The sequence below is a fragment of the Chiloscyllium plagiosum genome, unplaced genomic scaffold (genome assembly GCF_037043375.1).
Source record: "Chiloscyllium plagiosum isolate Xiang-an unplaced genomic scaffold, Cpla_swu_hap1 HiC_scaffold_6, whole genome shotgun sequence".
Taxonomy (NCBI): Eukaryota; Metazoa; Chordata; class Chondrichthyes; order Orectolobiformes; family Hemiscylliidae; genus Chiloscyllium; species Chiloscyllium plagiosum.
In genome coordinates, this window is record NW_028270144.1 from 88,405,241 (window position 1) to 88,421,776 (window position 16,536).

Here is a 16,536-nt window from a genome sequence, read left to right on the forward strand (position 1 = left end):
CACCAAGTTGGCAGCTTGTCTGATCAGTATCAGCGTCCCTGTTCCATGTTACATTTGGCATTGACTGTTGTTTGAAGGCACAGCTTTCCTGCAAGTTAACTACTTAAATTCTTTTGCAGGCAATCAATTGTCCTTGTGGCATAGGGCAGCCATTTATCAGATGTCAAAACTGATTTATGTAGCTTTTGACTTACTCTTCCAGACATGGCTAATTAGAGTCATGAGATGTACAGCACGTAAACAGACCCTTTGGTTGAACCTGTCCATGCCAACCAGATATCCTAAATTCATCTCGTCCCATTTGCCAGCATTTGGCCCATATCCCTCTAAACCCTTCCTATTCATATACCCATCCAGTTGCCTTTTTAAAATGTTGTAATTGTACCAACCTCTACCACTCCCTCTGGCAGCTCATCCCATACACAAACTACCCTGTGTGAAAATGTTGCTCCTTAAGTCCCTTATATATCTTTCCCCTCTCACCCTAAACCTATGCCCTCTAGTTCTGGACATCCATATCCCAGGGAAACGACTTTGTCTATTCACCCTATCCATACCCCTCATGATTTTATAAACCTTTATAAAATTTTATGAAGGATCCTTAACACTTCAGTGACAGACCAGGATATAACTTTATAACTTCAACAAGGACAAGACATTCCTCACCAATGGCTTATTTGTCCTCTGGTATCAGTGAAGCATTCTCAATTGGTCCCAGCCATATACATTTTTAAAGTCTAATTAACTAATGCATTATATCTAAACTACTGTTCCCTAACAAACTTCATAAACCATATGAAAATTTCTTACAAATAGTCAACTGTCTATTTTGGATAATTGTGCTCACGAATCCCAAATTTTAATGGACATATGAAGTATTTTTGAAGGAGAAAAGTTATTCTTGGTGTACTGACCAACACTTATCTTGCAACAATATCACAACAAAAGATTATTTGGTCACTGTCATGATAATTGTAGTGATTGAGTGCAAATTGGCTGTTATATTTCTTACGTTACAATACATTGAAAATACTTCAACGGTCTAAGTTCTTTGGAAGTTGGAACCATTAAAAATAATGAGAAAAACATATCATGCAATAAGGCAAGGTATTCCACTGTTATATACAGTTCAGGCTGTCATATTGATTGACCAAAATCACAAAGAGCAGCCTTTTTACATATTGTGTTAATTAAGAGTAAACAAGCCTTGTATGGAACAAGAAAATCATATTTATTTCACCAAAATAAATGACTTTTTAAGCAATTGTTTTATTACATTAACTGCAGATAAATCACTCACTGCAACATAAAAACTAATCTACAAAAAAAAAGTTACATTAGTTATGTACATTTATGCTCAAAATACTAATATTGTACAGCAGTCAATTACATGGTTTTGAAGTGGTCTTCTCATCAGAGGACTGCGTGGAAATTTAACAGTACATACCAGATATCACATATTAGGTGGTAACATCGTAAGAGGAAAACCAGTCTCAATAAAGGTGTCAAGACACACAAATCCTGACTATGTACAGAACAACCCATTTATTGCAGATAATTTGGAAGTATCCATTTGCTGGATATTTTCAAAATCACAAAGTGTAATGCAACGTTGAGTGATAACTAGTCACCATGTTCTTTGGTTCATAAAAGCTGCACTGCAGTTTGCTAGTAACATTACCCCAACAACCGGTTTCCTTTGTAATTTCAAGATACATGCTTTCAAAATGTTTTTGTTATAAATAAAATCTAAGAGCATTTAAAAATTTTAAGACATCCTTCATAAAAAAAGATTTTCAACAGCAGCAAAACAAAGAGACTGCTGCTATAGACAGCAGAGTTTAAAGACAAGACTTAAAATAAATACAGCCAAGAAGTTTGACACATTTTCAAGATGCTATGCTTATCTAAGGCTGCACGGCATTCCTGGAAACCATGAGTTATTATTGTTTTCACTAAGAAACATTCCAGCTAGAATTGGTGACACAGTAGTTTGGATTTGGTGCTTATAGTCCATGCCATAAACAGGAAAATAAAACAAAAAGCACTGAGTTCCATATGCTTGTTTTGGTAATCTTCATTTTTAATGGTAAGAAGAGATTAACTCTGCATTACTGCCAATAATTTTTGCTGCATTCAGATGAGAAAGAAGTCCTATTGTGCTTTCCAATGCAAGTAAACAAGGAACTTTAAAGGCCTGGACAGGTTGAAATACTGATCCAATAGGAAAAAATAAACTTTAGTTTCCCTTTTGAGCACAAGATGGCACTTTCATTGCAATGAAGTATTTCATATACATTCATTTGCATTTAAAGCACATATCAGACACTATTACAAAAAAAATTATATTTCTTTCCATATTAATATGGAATTCCATTATAATTCTAACCACAAAATATGCAACGTGCTTTTTATACTGCAGACTTCAAAACATTTGCTTACTTAAAATGTGCATATACTGACCAGCATCAGCTCTCATTATTGTGGTACACTTACTTGAATAATTTTACAATAGATTCGCATTTCAACTGGGTACTTGCAAATTTTAATTTCTATTTTCCATAGAATAGCAAGGCAAATAAAGAGGTCAAATACAAATGCACAGAAAGGAATGAACAGACACAGCATGGTAAAATAATGGCAACTGTTCTCAACAATAATGCTTTTCAAAGTTATTGAAAATAATTCACATCACCTGTAAAATAATCAGTTGGAGTATGCTAGGAGTTCAGAGTACATTTTGAAGCTTGGGATTTTGTGAATGCTTGCCACATAGTTCTATTATCTTCACTGCTTGGCTGACACAGTTGTCAGAAAGGCCTCAACTGGGCTATGGTGGGGGTAGAAATAAAGTGTAATGTACATAATTGATAGTTCTTTATTGTTGAACTTCTCAGAGCTGGATATTTTTCTCAGAACCCTTAAACGCCAGTGACTGATTTAATTTTTCTCAGTTTGTGGTAACTTGTATTTTCATTTCTTAAAGGGAGTCAACTTGGTAAAGCTGTGCCAGAAGGGGGAAGCTTTACGTTTGGGCTCAGCCAATACGAACACTTGTTGCTGAGGAAGGCTGGTAGGCACAGTTATATGTCGCTGGTGGATTGGATGCAGAGATTGATGCGGAGGAGGAGCAGAAAATCCGCTATAATTCACCCCTACAACAGTAAATTTAGAGAATTGTTATTGAGGTCAATTAGTCAGAATCAAGCTAAAGAACAAGACAAACGTGCATGCCCTCATGCATGCATTGATAGCTAACTGCATCAAATGTGGTTCTTGTGACTTTACTTCTACATTAAGGCAATTCATCTCCCAAATTACATTAACTCAAAACCTTAGCTTTGTTTTGTGCAAATGGCTTTATTTTCCTAAATCAGCTTACATTTATCAAGAGGACTGACCATCAGTCAGAAAGTAAGAAAATCATGAGTTGCTGCATTATACAATAGAATTAGCTCAATATCTCATTGATTGGTATTTTCTTTTTAAATTTGCAAATGGGATTCATTGGCTGGCTGGCATTTATTGCCTGGACCAAGTTGTCCTTGAGACGATGGTGGTGAACTGACTTGTTGAATCACTGTAGTCCATGCGCCATAGATTGACCAACAGTGTCCTTAGGGAGGGAACCGCAAGGACTTTGACCCAGTGATTCTAAATGAATAGTGATATATTTCCAAGTCAGGATGGTGACTGACATGGAAGGGACTTTGCAGGAGGTTGTGTCTCCATGTGTTTGTACTCTTGCCCTTCTACAGAGGTAGTCATGGGTTTAGAAGGTCTGAAGATCTTTGGTGAATTTCTGCAGTGCATCTTTGTAGATAGTACACACTGCTGCTGTGGAGCATCAGTGGTGGAGGGAATGGATGCAGTGCTAATCAAGCAGGCTGCTTAGTCTTGGATGGTGTCGAACTTCCTGTGTTGATTAGAGCTGCACCGGTATCCCATCACACTCCCGACTTGTGCTTTCTAGGCGGTGAACAGACTTTGGGGACTCAGCCCGAGAGTTACTCGCTGCAGTATTCCTAGACTTTGACCACCTCTTGTAGCCACTGTGTTTATGTGGCAAGTCCAGTTGAGTTTCTGGTCAATGGTACTTCCAAGGATGTTGATCTTGTGGAATTTAGGGAGGGTGACATCACTGAATATCAAGGGGTGGTGGAGACTCTCTCTTATTAAAAATGATTATTGACTGGTATTTGTGGGGCACCAATTTTACTTGCCACTTGTCAGCCCAAGACTGGATATTATCCAGATCTTGTTACGTTTGAACATGCTTCGATATCAGAGTCATCACGAATGGGACTGACCATTGTGCAATCAATAGCAAACATCTCCATTTCTAACTTTATGACAGAGGGAGGCATTGACAGAGCAATGGAAAATGGTTGAGCCTTGGACACTACCCTGAGAAATTATTGTAAAGATTTCCAACAACCTTTATGCCAGGTATAACTTCAAGCAGTGGAGAGTTTGTCCCCATCATCCTGATACCCTGTGATTCCAGTTTTGCCACGGCATCTTGATGCCAAGGTCTGTCACTCTCACCACACCTCTGGAATTCAGCTCTTTTGTTTACATTTGAACCAAATAAATACTTGGACATAGACCTAAAAGACTGGTAAGATACTAAGAAATTCTCAGAAATGCTGTAATGTCACAATGATTTTTATTTTTAAATTGGAAAATCCTGATAGCCTGTATAATAAAACTCAATTTGATTTACTTATTTAATTTTCAAGTCTTTAAAATGCTAAATGTTTGACTTCATTCATTTAAAAAAAAATCACAAACAGTCCTCAAATCTAAAATCTGTGGGATCTCCTTAAATATTTTGCCTTATTACACAATGAAACTGGACAGCAACAGCCTAAGGCAGCAGCTCATCACCACCTTCTTGAGAGCAACTAGGTAAGGACAGTAAATGCTAACCCAGCCAGTGACCCACATCCCATAACTAAATAAAAATCAATCTTCTAAACTTTAGTGGTGTCTCAGAATATCAATGCTTTTCTACTTACTCTTCATTTTCCCATGCCTGGATTTTTTGGCATTTAACATTGCTTGTTTCTTCTGATTTTCATGTATTACAAATCCTGAAAGATTAATGCAAAAGAAAATTCTTCATTAATATGTTACCTTTATAAACAAGCCCCACAATATACTTGACCAAAAAAAATTTGCATTTTTGCAATATTGCAGAAGAGGAGAGAAAATTATCCATGGATTCTGGAGTGAAAAATCAATTTTGAATGAACTGTTCTTCCTGGTCTTGCCCAGAATGCATTGTCATCAATCACAGCTGTAAATTTTCCGTTTCAGTCAGTGCATGAAACTGGTGCTAAAGCAATGATCGCTTTTCTTAAAATAAGCACTTGCCTTGAACTACTTGCTTTCCCGCTTAATTTTGATGAAGCTAGCACTGTGTATAGGTGCAAAGGCTTAAATGTACATTCTTGTCACTGTGCAAAAGCAATATCACATGCTGCATTTTGATCAATCACATTTGATAGTCTCCATAGCATCCTACTCAGCTTTTCATTTTCAGTTTATCATCAATTATTATTGTTCTGTCGTTTGAAGAGCCCTCATGAATGTTGTTTAGAGAAAGAAATCTATTATCCTTACTTGTTCTGGTCTATGTGTGATTTCAGATCCACTGCACCAATGACTCTATGAAAGCTGTAAGAAGAGCTTAATTAACAGTTGCCCACCATCTTTTTCATACCTGATTCCTTTCCCATTCAGTTTAATTAAAAGCCTTCCCAACTTCCTTAGTATGCTCTTCGTTAAAATTGTGCTGAGGTATTTTTATGTCCACTTCAAAGTGAGGGACTATTTGCCCTAACAAAGTCTAACTCAGAAAACAACATCTGCAACTGCACAATAGTCTCTAAGCAATGCATTAGGTTTTGGTCTCATGACCCGGAGTGGGAGTTCAATCTACATACTACTATTTAGAAAGAAATAAGCATACTATCAACTGAGTTTCCTTTTGGTCTGTTCAGTCATTAACATTAATGTTTTTGTACAGGTGAATGAAAGCACCTGGTAAAGATGGTATCCTTACTGAAACATTAACTTAATTTTTGTTCAAATGATTTCTGATGTATGATACAGTTCCAATGCCTCCAGTTTTTATTTTTGGCAAACCATCATGCCACTACATTTTTGTCTTTAACATACTGACCTATACTTAGATGACCTGATTTTATTAAATAAGGAGAATCTTAATCACATTCATAGTAACAAAGCTTTTCAATTCAGCTTGAATGATTTCTTTATTAAGTCGTGGTATCTGGGCATCAGTCCAGGCTAGCATTTATTGCTATCCCTAGTTGCAGTGGCTGTGTGAGCCATCTTCTTCAACTTTTAAGAACCCTTAAGAATTTTTAAATTAATTTGAAGTCGCTACTACAATTCATGACATGTTAGCATATTAATCACATCAGCAATTGTTTATGGCTTTTAAATATTTAGTTGTCAAATAAATCTGAACCATCACTGAATTCAACTTTGAAATCCTTTTCATACTTTCTCTATCTTCCAGAAACCATATCTTGGGTCATAGGTGAGTCACATAGCCTGGACCTAGGCTCCTTCCAGTGTTACAGAGTAAATTGCTTGGATAAAACTGTGAAGGAGATAACCTCTGACCTTCATTTCTTTCTCCCAACCAAGATCACAAGCTCAACAAAAGAGTCAGCACCGTGTGGGCGGCACAGTGGCTAGCACGGGTTCAATTCCCGCCTCAGGCAACTGACTGTGTGGAGTTTGCACGTTCTCCCAGTGTCTGCGTGAGTTTCCTCCGGGTGCTCCGGTTTCCTCCCACAGTCCAAAGATGTGCAGGTCAGGTGAATTGGCCATGCTAAATTGTCCGTAGTGTTAGGTAAGGGGTAAATAGAAGGGTATGGGTGGGTTGCGCTTCGGCGGGTCGGTGTGGACTTGTTGGGCCGAAGGGCCTGTTTCCACACTGTAATGTAATCTAAAATCTAATCTAAACAAGAAATGGAGTCCATGAACCATTCTTCCTGTACTTTAAAACCCCAGCTAAAAGGCTGCCCACAGAGCAAAATTATATCCTCAGGCAATGTTATTACACACTGTCCTATAGCTCTGCAGTTGAAGAATACATAAAAAACCTTCTGCCACGATTCTTTTGCGAAGAACGGTTATTGATTTTGGAGTACAGGAAATCAATTTCTGCAACTATTTATCCTCAAGTAATGTCAGATATCAAGCTTACCCATTTCTTGGTCTTCTTCCACCCTTTTTCTTTCGTCTATACATGCTTGGAGCCATTTCTGTTTGTCTTCTGGCTTTTTGGCACAGAATAGGTAGACTTCCTCCATTGCGTTATTTCTCAATTTGAAGGCATTTTTCACATTAACATTAAAATCCTTGTCTTTACCATCCTCTATGTCCAGTATTTTTACCTCATCCATGTTAATACGTCCTTTGTAGTACAACATATCTCGTCTCAACAAGTCCTTTTTACAGAAAAATAACTGATGGTCAAACAGAAAAAATGTTCTTTGTTGGCTCTTTCCTTGACATGAGATTTTCATTAACTCGCCAGAATGAATCAATTCTGAACTTCTAGTTAAAACATCTTGTCCCTGAAAAAACATACAGACAACAACATGATACATATAGCTGTAGTGTGCTATTCAGTCAACAGAGTATTGAGTTAGCATTAGTTCAATATTCGATAGAGGTAGTGTTCAATGCATTCATTTCCTAAGATTTTGCAGTACAAGTAGAGGCCACAAGGAGCTGCTAATAAAGTAACAGAACTCATTCCAGATGTGAAACAAAGGATCTGCAGAATGTTCATGTACTAATAGTAGATTTTTCACACAAATTTGTAGAATTTTATTAGTAGCATAAGTGCCATTCTCTTCCTGTCACTGGAGGATTTGGATAAATGATTGACTTTAATGAAAGTTTTTCAATGCAATTTATGAATCTCATTTTTAAAAACCTAAGTTCATGTTAAGCCATGGTGTGCAAGTGTCATTGTACCATGAAACACTACAAAATGTGACTAGAGTTTCCTTGCTTAATGCAATAGTGTGAACTGTATAGGAGATCTGTCTCTTTTCAAATTTTACACTAAAACCAAGTATTTACTTCACTACTAGCATTTTTACACCTTTGTATGCAGTATAATATGCAAAAAGAAATTTTGGAATGTAACAGAGACATTTCCCATTGCATTTTCTCAGGTAATATATTTCTAGGAGAATTTGAAGTAAGTGAGATTTCAGCAAATCTCAGCAATTATTTTTGAGCTGCTTGTCAAAGACAAATAGAAATATTCTAAAGTTTCTAAATGAAAGCAATTGAATTACAAGACAGAAATATAATACAGACCTCCCAGTTTACAATGGACACTTGCCATTGAGCAATCTTGTCTATACTTTCTAATCGTCTTTTACGTTCATTAATCAGATGTGCTACATTCTTCATTGCTTCATATGCAGCTCTGATGTTTTCATAATCACTGTGGAACAGTAACAGATTTCATGAGTGTTTGCCATGATAACAAAGGTTTCTAGAATTACACCAAATACAATTTAGAACAAGAGAGTCAGCAGATATCCTAAATTACTCTATCCCATTTGCCATTACTGGCCCATATTGCTCTAAACCCTTACTATTCATGCACCTATCCAAATGTTTTCTAAATGTTGCAATTGTATCAGCCTCCACCACTTCCTCTGGCAGCTCATTCCATACATGCACCACCCTTTGGGTGATAAAGCTGCCCTTTAGGTCCCTTTTAAATCTTTCCCCTCTCACCTTAAATCTAAACCTTATAGTTCTGGACACCCAACCTTAGGGAAAAGACCTTGTCTATTTACCCTATCCATGACCCTCACAATTTTATAAACCGCTAAGTCACCCCTGCACCTCTGACGCTCCAGGGAAAACAGCCCCAGCCTATTCAGCCTCTCGCGATAGCTCATGTTATAACAAAATTAGTTTCTCGAAACAGAGTTTGAAATATTTACATAAGGAATGGGATTCATATACATTTTAATAACATTTACTTTAAGAGTTTGGATTTTGAACTAGTGGCACATGAAATTTGGCCCATGAGTGACTAAAAGGCTTTAGTAATTAACTTATCACTATTTCTGAAGTGATGTTAATTTATTTTAAAAACAGTAAAGAGAAAAACCTGGAATTAAATGGGACTTTATTTCCATTGGCAGAGTTTTATGAACTAACAGAACCATTTTATTTCAGGTAGAAGGATACAAAACATAACTTTGACTTAGTAAAACACCCACAGCTTGAAGAAAACCCTTTGACTTTCGGGGGTTATAAAAGTCTTGGTTGAAGTTAGATGGGCAAGACAACTATCGCTAAGCAGGGAGAAATTGTGGACCTGTTAAGAAATAGTTTCTTTGGGTGTACAGAGTATAGTTTGAAAATTCAAGACCAGTAGTGGATAAGGTAAAGCTGAGGAAGTCTAAACTCAGTTGTATCAAAACTCAAGAAACAGGCAATCAGATTTGAGACAAGGAACTGAAGATACCATTAAATTAAGGTACTAAATAAGGGAATTCTTTCTGATGTAAATACTATCAAGGAACGCTGTTGCAATTAATGGGTTTGCACTTTACTGAACACTTAAAAATCTTTAACCTTATATGTGAATAGTTTATTCAATATCTTTTTTGCATATTATACTTCGGTTTTATTGTTAAAACAAAATCTGCAATGTGTGCTTGGGTTTTATCATAAGACCAAAGAAAAATCTATCAAACCAGAATTCAGTCTGGGATCCGACTTGTTCAGTAACAGTATTAGCTAGGATCATAATGGGGTCGGGGTTAGAGGATTTTAATTCACTGGATTTAAGAGGGATCGAAGTTTGTTTTAAAGTATCAGGTGGTGGCTCTGGATATAAAATGGCTCTATGGGTAATGAAGTTATTGCATGGAATTTGAAGACAGATTTGCATTGCTAACAACATTCTGGAAGTGGAAGACAGTGGATTTTTTGAAATTTTTGACTAAAGCTAAACCAAGAGCGCTAGCAGATTAATTGAAGGTAGAATGAAAACTGGCTTTCATAAGGATTAGATGCTTCAACTGATTAAAAAACATTTTGAACAGGAGAAAAAAAGAAACCCAAAATAGGGAAGGAGTTGGAATTAAGTATGGTACAGTTAGTAATGTTAAGACTGGACTTAGAGGAAGAGAAATGAAAGGATTTGAATGAGAGAGAAAAAACAAGTATGAAGAGTTATATAAAAACTTGAAACTGAAAAGGACAATAAAAGAAAAAAAAGTGCAATGGAAGTTGAGAAAGAGAAAATAGAGACCAAGCTAAAGAGAAAGGAAGCAAAAGAAGAAAGAAATGGAAAGGGAGTTCGAATTAAGTAAAATCCAAAGAAATAAGGAAGTTAGAGAACATGAGCTGGCAATGAAACAGGTTAGAGCAAGGGAGGATTGAAGAGGTTCTAATTTTAGAGAAAAATCAGAAGGATACCAAAGTAACAAGTAGAAAGGTTAGAACCAAAACGTTAACACGCTTCTACTGCAACAAGATTCAACATACTGAAGCCAATTGCTAGAACTTGAATGACAGCCAGTTTGCAATAATAAGGGGAAAGAAAAACCAGGAAAGGAAATGGGTAATAAAACTATAGCAGTACTATAAAGAAAACATATTTCCTTAGAATGTACTAAACGGAGGGAGTCTCAGTCCGGTCACAAATATTATTTTTCTAATGGTGACAGGGAGAATCAGAGCACCAGAGATTCTGTGTATTTTGACTCGGGGGACTACCTTATGCTTTGAGTCAAGTATTGTGAAACAGTAAATCAAGTCAGTCATTCACCCTAGCTGATAATACTATTCATTTTCCAGAAGGGCTAAAGAAGAAGAAAATCTTAATTGGTGGAATACATAGAGGTTACAAATCAGTCTAATTATAGAGAGTCAGATTAAGCTGCAATTTAGTAAATGGAAAAATTATAGCAAAAGTAGTAAAACAAATTCATGAAGAAGGAATTGACTTTAGTTTTGGAAATGACCTGGCAAATTCAAGAATATTGGCATCACCAAGGATGGTAGAACAACCACTGGAAGTAAAAGAAACTGAAATGTTATAGACAAAACATACTGGATTATTTTATAATTGTGTCATGACTAGATCTCAGGCCCAAGCTATGAAATAAGGAGATGATATTGAAATTCAGTTACTGAATGCAATTTTCAAAATTTAATTATAAAGGTAAAGACAATGGGGCTGATGTGCTCAGTCTGTTTTCTTAAACAGAAATGCAATAAATGGATTGGAATAAAGAGAACTGTACTCCGATTTAATCAGAAACAATACCAGAGTGTATTATTACTTGAAAGACAAAGTATTAATGAGGAAATGAAGACTACCTCAAATGCCAGCCAATGAGGAATGGGCAGTGTCCATCAGATGGTTGTCCCATTCAACTATCATCATGAAATTTTATAATTGGCTCATGAAATTCCGAATGGCAGGTTACTGGGTATTAGGAAAACCTAGGCTAATATATTAAAACATTCCATTATTCAGAATTACATAAGCAGTGCCTTTTTTGGAAAAGTACTGCAAAAATTGTAGTGGAAGAATTGTTACGCTTTTAAAACTTTTATGCCACAAATATCCTAAGAAAATTATTATGGGAACAAACCAATATACATTTTCTACTTCTCACCACAATTTCAAGGATTTTTGAGAGATGATATCAAACTTAGGAGACCATAATTAGAGCTTGCCCAAATGATTGGCATTAGGGAATATTTTTCGTACTACTTGTCATTAGGGACACTCCTAATGAATCCACAGGATTTAATCCTTTTGAACTCATATGGATAGGAAGTGAGAGGACAACTGAAATTAATTTAAGAAATAAGTCAACACTCAAGGGACTATGTTTTCAACCTGTAAATGTGATGAATGCCTGACAGCTAAAAAGCATCTGAAGGGTGCTCAGCAAACAATGAAAACCAGAGCAAATAAAAAGGCCGAACTTCAAATGTGATTGCTAGTGACAGGCAATTACCTTTGTTACCTATCTCTGGGGAACAATTAAAAAGCAAGATTTACTGGACCATATCAAATCATAAAGAAACTCAATGAAATGTAGCAAGTACTCCAGCAAATACAATGGAAAGAATCAGCAACAGTATCATGTTAACATGCTGAAGAGGTCACAGACAGAAGAAAAATGTATTTAAGGTAATGATACTAGTACAGAGTGAACTATAAGTATCTGAACAATTAAGCATGGATTAGAAATTGAAAATTCTGAATCTGACCTTCCAACAGTCAGTTAGCTAAAAACAGTGGTTAGGAAAGGTTAGAAAGTATGACATTTCATCTCCCAGAAAACCAAAGTGACTTGAAAAGGCTAATACAGAAATACAAATCAATTTATGGGAATATGCTAGGGAAAAAAAGTTTTAGCTGTTCATCTTAATATAACGTATTTGTTAGCTGTAAAACAATAATATTATGCATTCAATCCAGCAGGATGAATTTGAGTGAAGAAAAAGTTAACTACAGAATGACATCACTGAACTGAATCATAGTATTAGGAGCATACCTATTATGATGTGCCAAATGCCAGATGGGTCACAAAAATTTATATCCTTGTCCAAGACCGGAGAGCTACATTGAACAAACTGTACATGAATGATGTGTCACAAAAATTGACTTACTGAAAGAATACTGGCAAATTCCTTTGATGGAACCAAAGAAATATTGACTTTTGCAATGTTGGTTGGAACAAAAAATGCTCAAGTTGCAGTCAGCCAACAGCCAATAAACCAAAACGTAATTGAAGGATGACGTAACTGTATTGTTTACATTGATGATTTGATTGTTTTAGCTGGGAAGGGCATTACCACCTTTTGATTGAACTATTTGAACTTAGTTATAAAACTGGCTAAGAACAAATTTGCCAAAGCAAAGGAATTATTTGGGCCAAACCGTCAACCAAGGCCACATAACGTCTAGAGAAGTGAAAGTACTGGCAATTTTTAAAAACTTCTCCCATGACTGGGACATGGAAATTGTGTTAGGTTAGCATGAGTAGATTTTATTGCAAGCTTACTCCAAACTTCAGCACTGTCTTTGCGGCTTTAACAAATTTGTCAAAAATTAGAATGGACACAAGAGTATCAAAGTACCATTGAAAACTTGAAAGCTGTACTGACAACTGCCTCGGTTTTAGCGATGCAGAATTATGAAAAGCCATTCAAAGGGATTGGTAATGCTGGTGACAATGGTGCAGGGGCTACTTTTATGAAAGATGGTTTGGCTTAGAGAAAACTCGCATAACTTGAAGAAAGTAGCTTGTATTCAGAATCTGCAGAAATCTTGCCTGAAGTTGGATGTCTAAGACTATTGCTGTGCGGCCTGGGGTGGGTTTGGGAAGATTTTTGAGAACTGTTAGGAAATAGGTGACTTCAGTGAAAGGAGTTTAGTTTGCGAGTTCCAGACCAGAGAAGTTGGTTAAAAACGCTGAAGGGGTTATTTGAAGCTAAGAAAATTTAGATTCTGTTGTATGCAGACTTGAGGAAGAAGCTATCACATTCTCAAGGCATTCTCAAAGGCAATAGAAAAAAGGGACAATGGTGGTGCATTGTAAAGAATGTATCTTTTTTATTTTTGCTGCTTTTAAAACTATGGATTGAAAGAGTGGGCTTTTTAAGACCAGAGTTTGAAAGGTTGGCTATATGTTTTAAAAGCAAGTAACATGACAGTGCTAAGCATCATGGAAACAACTGAGCAAGCAGTAACTGAAGCTTGAGTTGCAGATGATTTGGAGATAAATGATTGTACAGATCCTGTTTTTGTCGGCAACAAGAAGTTGATCAGTCTATGAACTACAGACCAATTATCAATCACACAGGCCTTTTTCCTGCCAACAACTGTGGTTGGTTCTCAGGTAATTTACAGCTTGGATCTGGGCACAGTTTCAGAGAGGGAGAAGTATTCAGTTTTTTTCTAGCTCAGGAGTGGTCTCCTCTGCAGTTAAAACCGACTGTAAGCTTGAAGAAAACCAGCTTATGCTACCTACAATTCTTGTTGTAAGCATTGATTTTTACTTGATAGGTCAGAAGCCTTTCATAAGTGAACTGACAATCAATGGAAGCATCTGAAGAAGTGAATGAGGCTACATGTTGGTCAGCAGAAGAGTCATAAGGAATAGCTCAGCAAAAAAACCTGGGAACTATGTTTCCTCTAAGTTGCAAGGCTGCACAGCCACTCCAAGGTTCTACACATGGTAACCAGTGATGGCACATTGATTGCAGCATTGACTTCTGGTTCTGGAAATCGCTGATGTACACAGATCTTAGATACTAAGCAGCTGGAAAGAAAATTAGAGGAATGCTGCTGGAAACAAAAGACTCCTGAACCATCTTTCCAGATTTTGCCCTGTGCCAAATAACCTATTACCCGTGCCTGTTTCCATATGTCTGTACATCTGTGTCTTAAAACGGGGGAGTTCATAAAGGAATTACAAGTTAGGACAGGAACAAAGAACAATACAGCACAGGAACAGACACTTCACCCTCCAAGCCTGCGCCAATACGTCTTGCCTTTCCATACTAAAACTATCTTCACTTACAGGATACATATATCTCTATTCCATTCCTATTCATGTTTTTGTCCAGGTGTTTCTGGAATGCTGCTATTGTGTCTGCTTCTACCATGTCCTCTGGCAGCAAATTATAGTTCATTTTGTTGCATGCTGACTGTTTATAAGAAAATTACCTGCAGCTAGAGTCTAATTACTCGTAATGATTAGTCACTGCTGTTCAGTACTGAGAACTTTTCCATGCTCTATCACACTGGGTCTGAAAGTCAGGTAAATTGAGGAATTTTGCCTATGTTATAAAATCTTCAACTTTTGTCACAATTCTAGGAATAGTAGGGCTCAATTTCCAGTGTGTTACTCCAGTGAGTCCTACTCATAAACAGGATTTCTCTATGCACCTTGAAATCTTTAAACTTGTGTAAGTAGTTTGGTTTATTCTATTTTTATTTCTTTGGCATAATAAACTTTGTTTTATTGCTAAAACCAAATTTGCATTATTGCACGCTTGTGTTTCAGTGAACTAACTTTATTAGAAATTCTTTTAAAGAGTCGTCTATTAAGTCAGATTTCAATGTGGAATCTGACCTGTTCAATAATAAACACAAGTTGGGATCATAACATCATTTTTTTTAAGCTTGATGGCAGTATAAAGCAGGAAACAAGAAGTGCCTACATACATCTTTCTTTGAAACTTTCAACTGCAATTGGCTATGTACCATCTGTTCTGCATTTATTCGAAAAAATTACTGAAGTTATTTTAAAAAACATAGCTCATGGTTAAATCTGTGACCAGCTGAGCTAATGAGATAGAAGAAGTTCCATCTTGCCCTGAGTATAACTGACCTTAGTATCAGTTGGTTTACTACATTTGATTTGAGTGCCATTCAGGTAATGAGTAACTGACCAAGATCATCTTTCCTGACTACCAACCTGTGACTGCAACTGGAAAAAATGTATTTGTGAATACTGGGCAAAGGTGGGAAGTGGCACAGCTGTATTGTAGTCATGATAAAAATAATTCACCTGCCTTCAACGTTAATGTCACATGCCAATGCAGGTGCAGAAAGTAATCAAGGGGGCTAATGAAATGCTGGCCTTAACATTTAAAGACCTGGAGTATAGGAATGCAGATGTCTACTGCAGTTATACAAAACCCTAGTTAGGTCCCACTTAAGAGTACTGAGTGTATATCTAGGAACCACACTTTAGGAAGGATGTTTTGTCCATGGATGGAGTTAACCCAGGTATACAAGGATGTTATCCCTGGAGTTCAACGTTAGGTTTGAGGAAAGATTAGACAAATTAGGCCTTTATTCTCGAGAATTTAAAACGTTAAGAGTGATCTAATCAAGGTCTTCGGGATATCAACAGGGAAAGACAGGGTAGATAAAGATAAACTATTTCTTCTGGTTGAAGATTCTAAAAGCAAGGGGCCCAAACCATTTTGGAGAAATGTTAGAAAACACTTCTACACACAGAGTACTGTAGTAGAAGTTTAGAACTCTTCCTCAACTGGCTGTGGACGCTGATTCATTAAATTTAAATCTGGGATGGACAGGCTTTTATAAGCAAGGGTATCAAGTGGGCGGCACGGTAGCACAGTGGTCAGCACTGTTACCTCACAGCGCCAGAGACCCGGGTTCAATTCCCGCCTCAGGTGACTGACTGTGTGGAGTTTGCACGTTCTCCCCGTGTCTGCGTGGGTTTCCTCCGGGTGCTCCGGTTTCCTCCTACAGTCCAAAGATGTGCAGGTCAGGTGAATTGGCCATGCTAAATTGCCCATAGCGTTAGGTATAGGGGTAAATGTAGGGGTATGGGTGGGTTGCGCTTCGGCGGGTCGGTGTGAACTTGTTGGGCCGAAGGGCCTGTTTCCACACTGTAATGTAATCTAATCTAAAAAAAGTGATATGGGCCCAAGGCAAACACACCA

At 37.0% G+C, this 16,536-nt stretch overlaps 1 protein-coding gene across 7 annotated transcripts in view; it reads right to left on the reverse strand.

Annotated features, from left to right (window-relative positions):
- Window positions 1-1,207: 1,207 nt before the first annotated feature.
- LOC122550755 (spermatogenesis-associated protein 13-like) overlaps window positions 1,208-16,536 on the reverse strand; it is a 243,508-nt gene continuing 228,179 nt past the window's right edge. For all 7 annotated transcript variants that reach the window (XM_043691970.2, XM_043691967.2, XM_043691966.2 and 4 more), the window contains 4 exons: window positions 8,377-8,506; window positions 7,247-7,619; window positions 5,022-5,096; window positions 1,208-3,155 (listed from right to left, as the gene is read on the reverse strand). In XM_043691970.2, coding sequence (XP_043547905.2) covers window positions 2,974-3,155; window positions 5,022-5,096; window positions 7,247-7,619; window positions 8,377-8,506 — 760 coding nt within the window. In that variant the 3' untranslated portion in view covers window positions 1,208-2,973. The remainder of the gene's footprint in view (window positions 3,156-5,021; window positions 5,097-7,246; window positions 7,620-8,376; window positions 8,507-16,536) is intronic.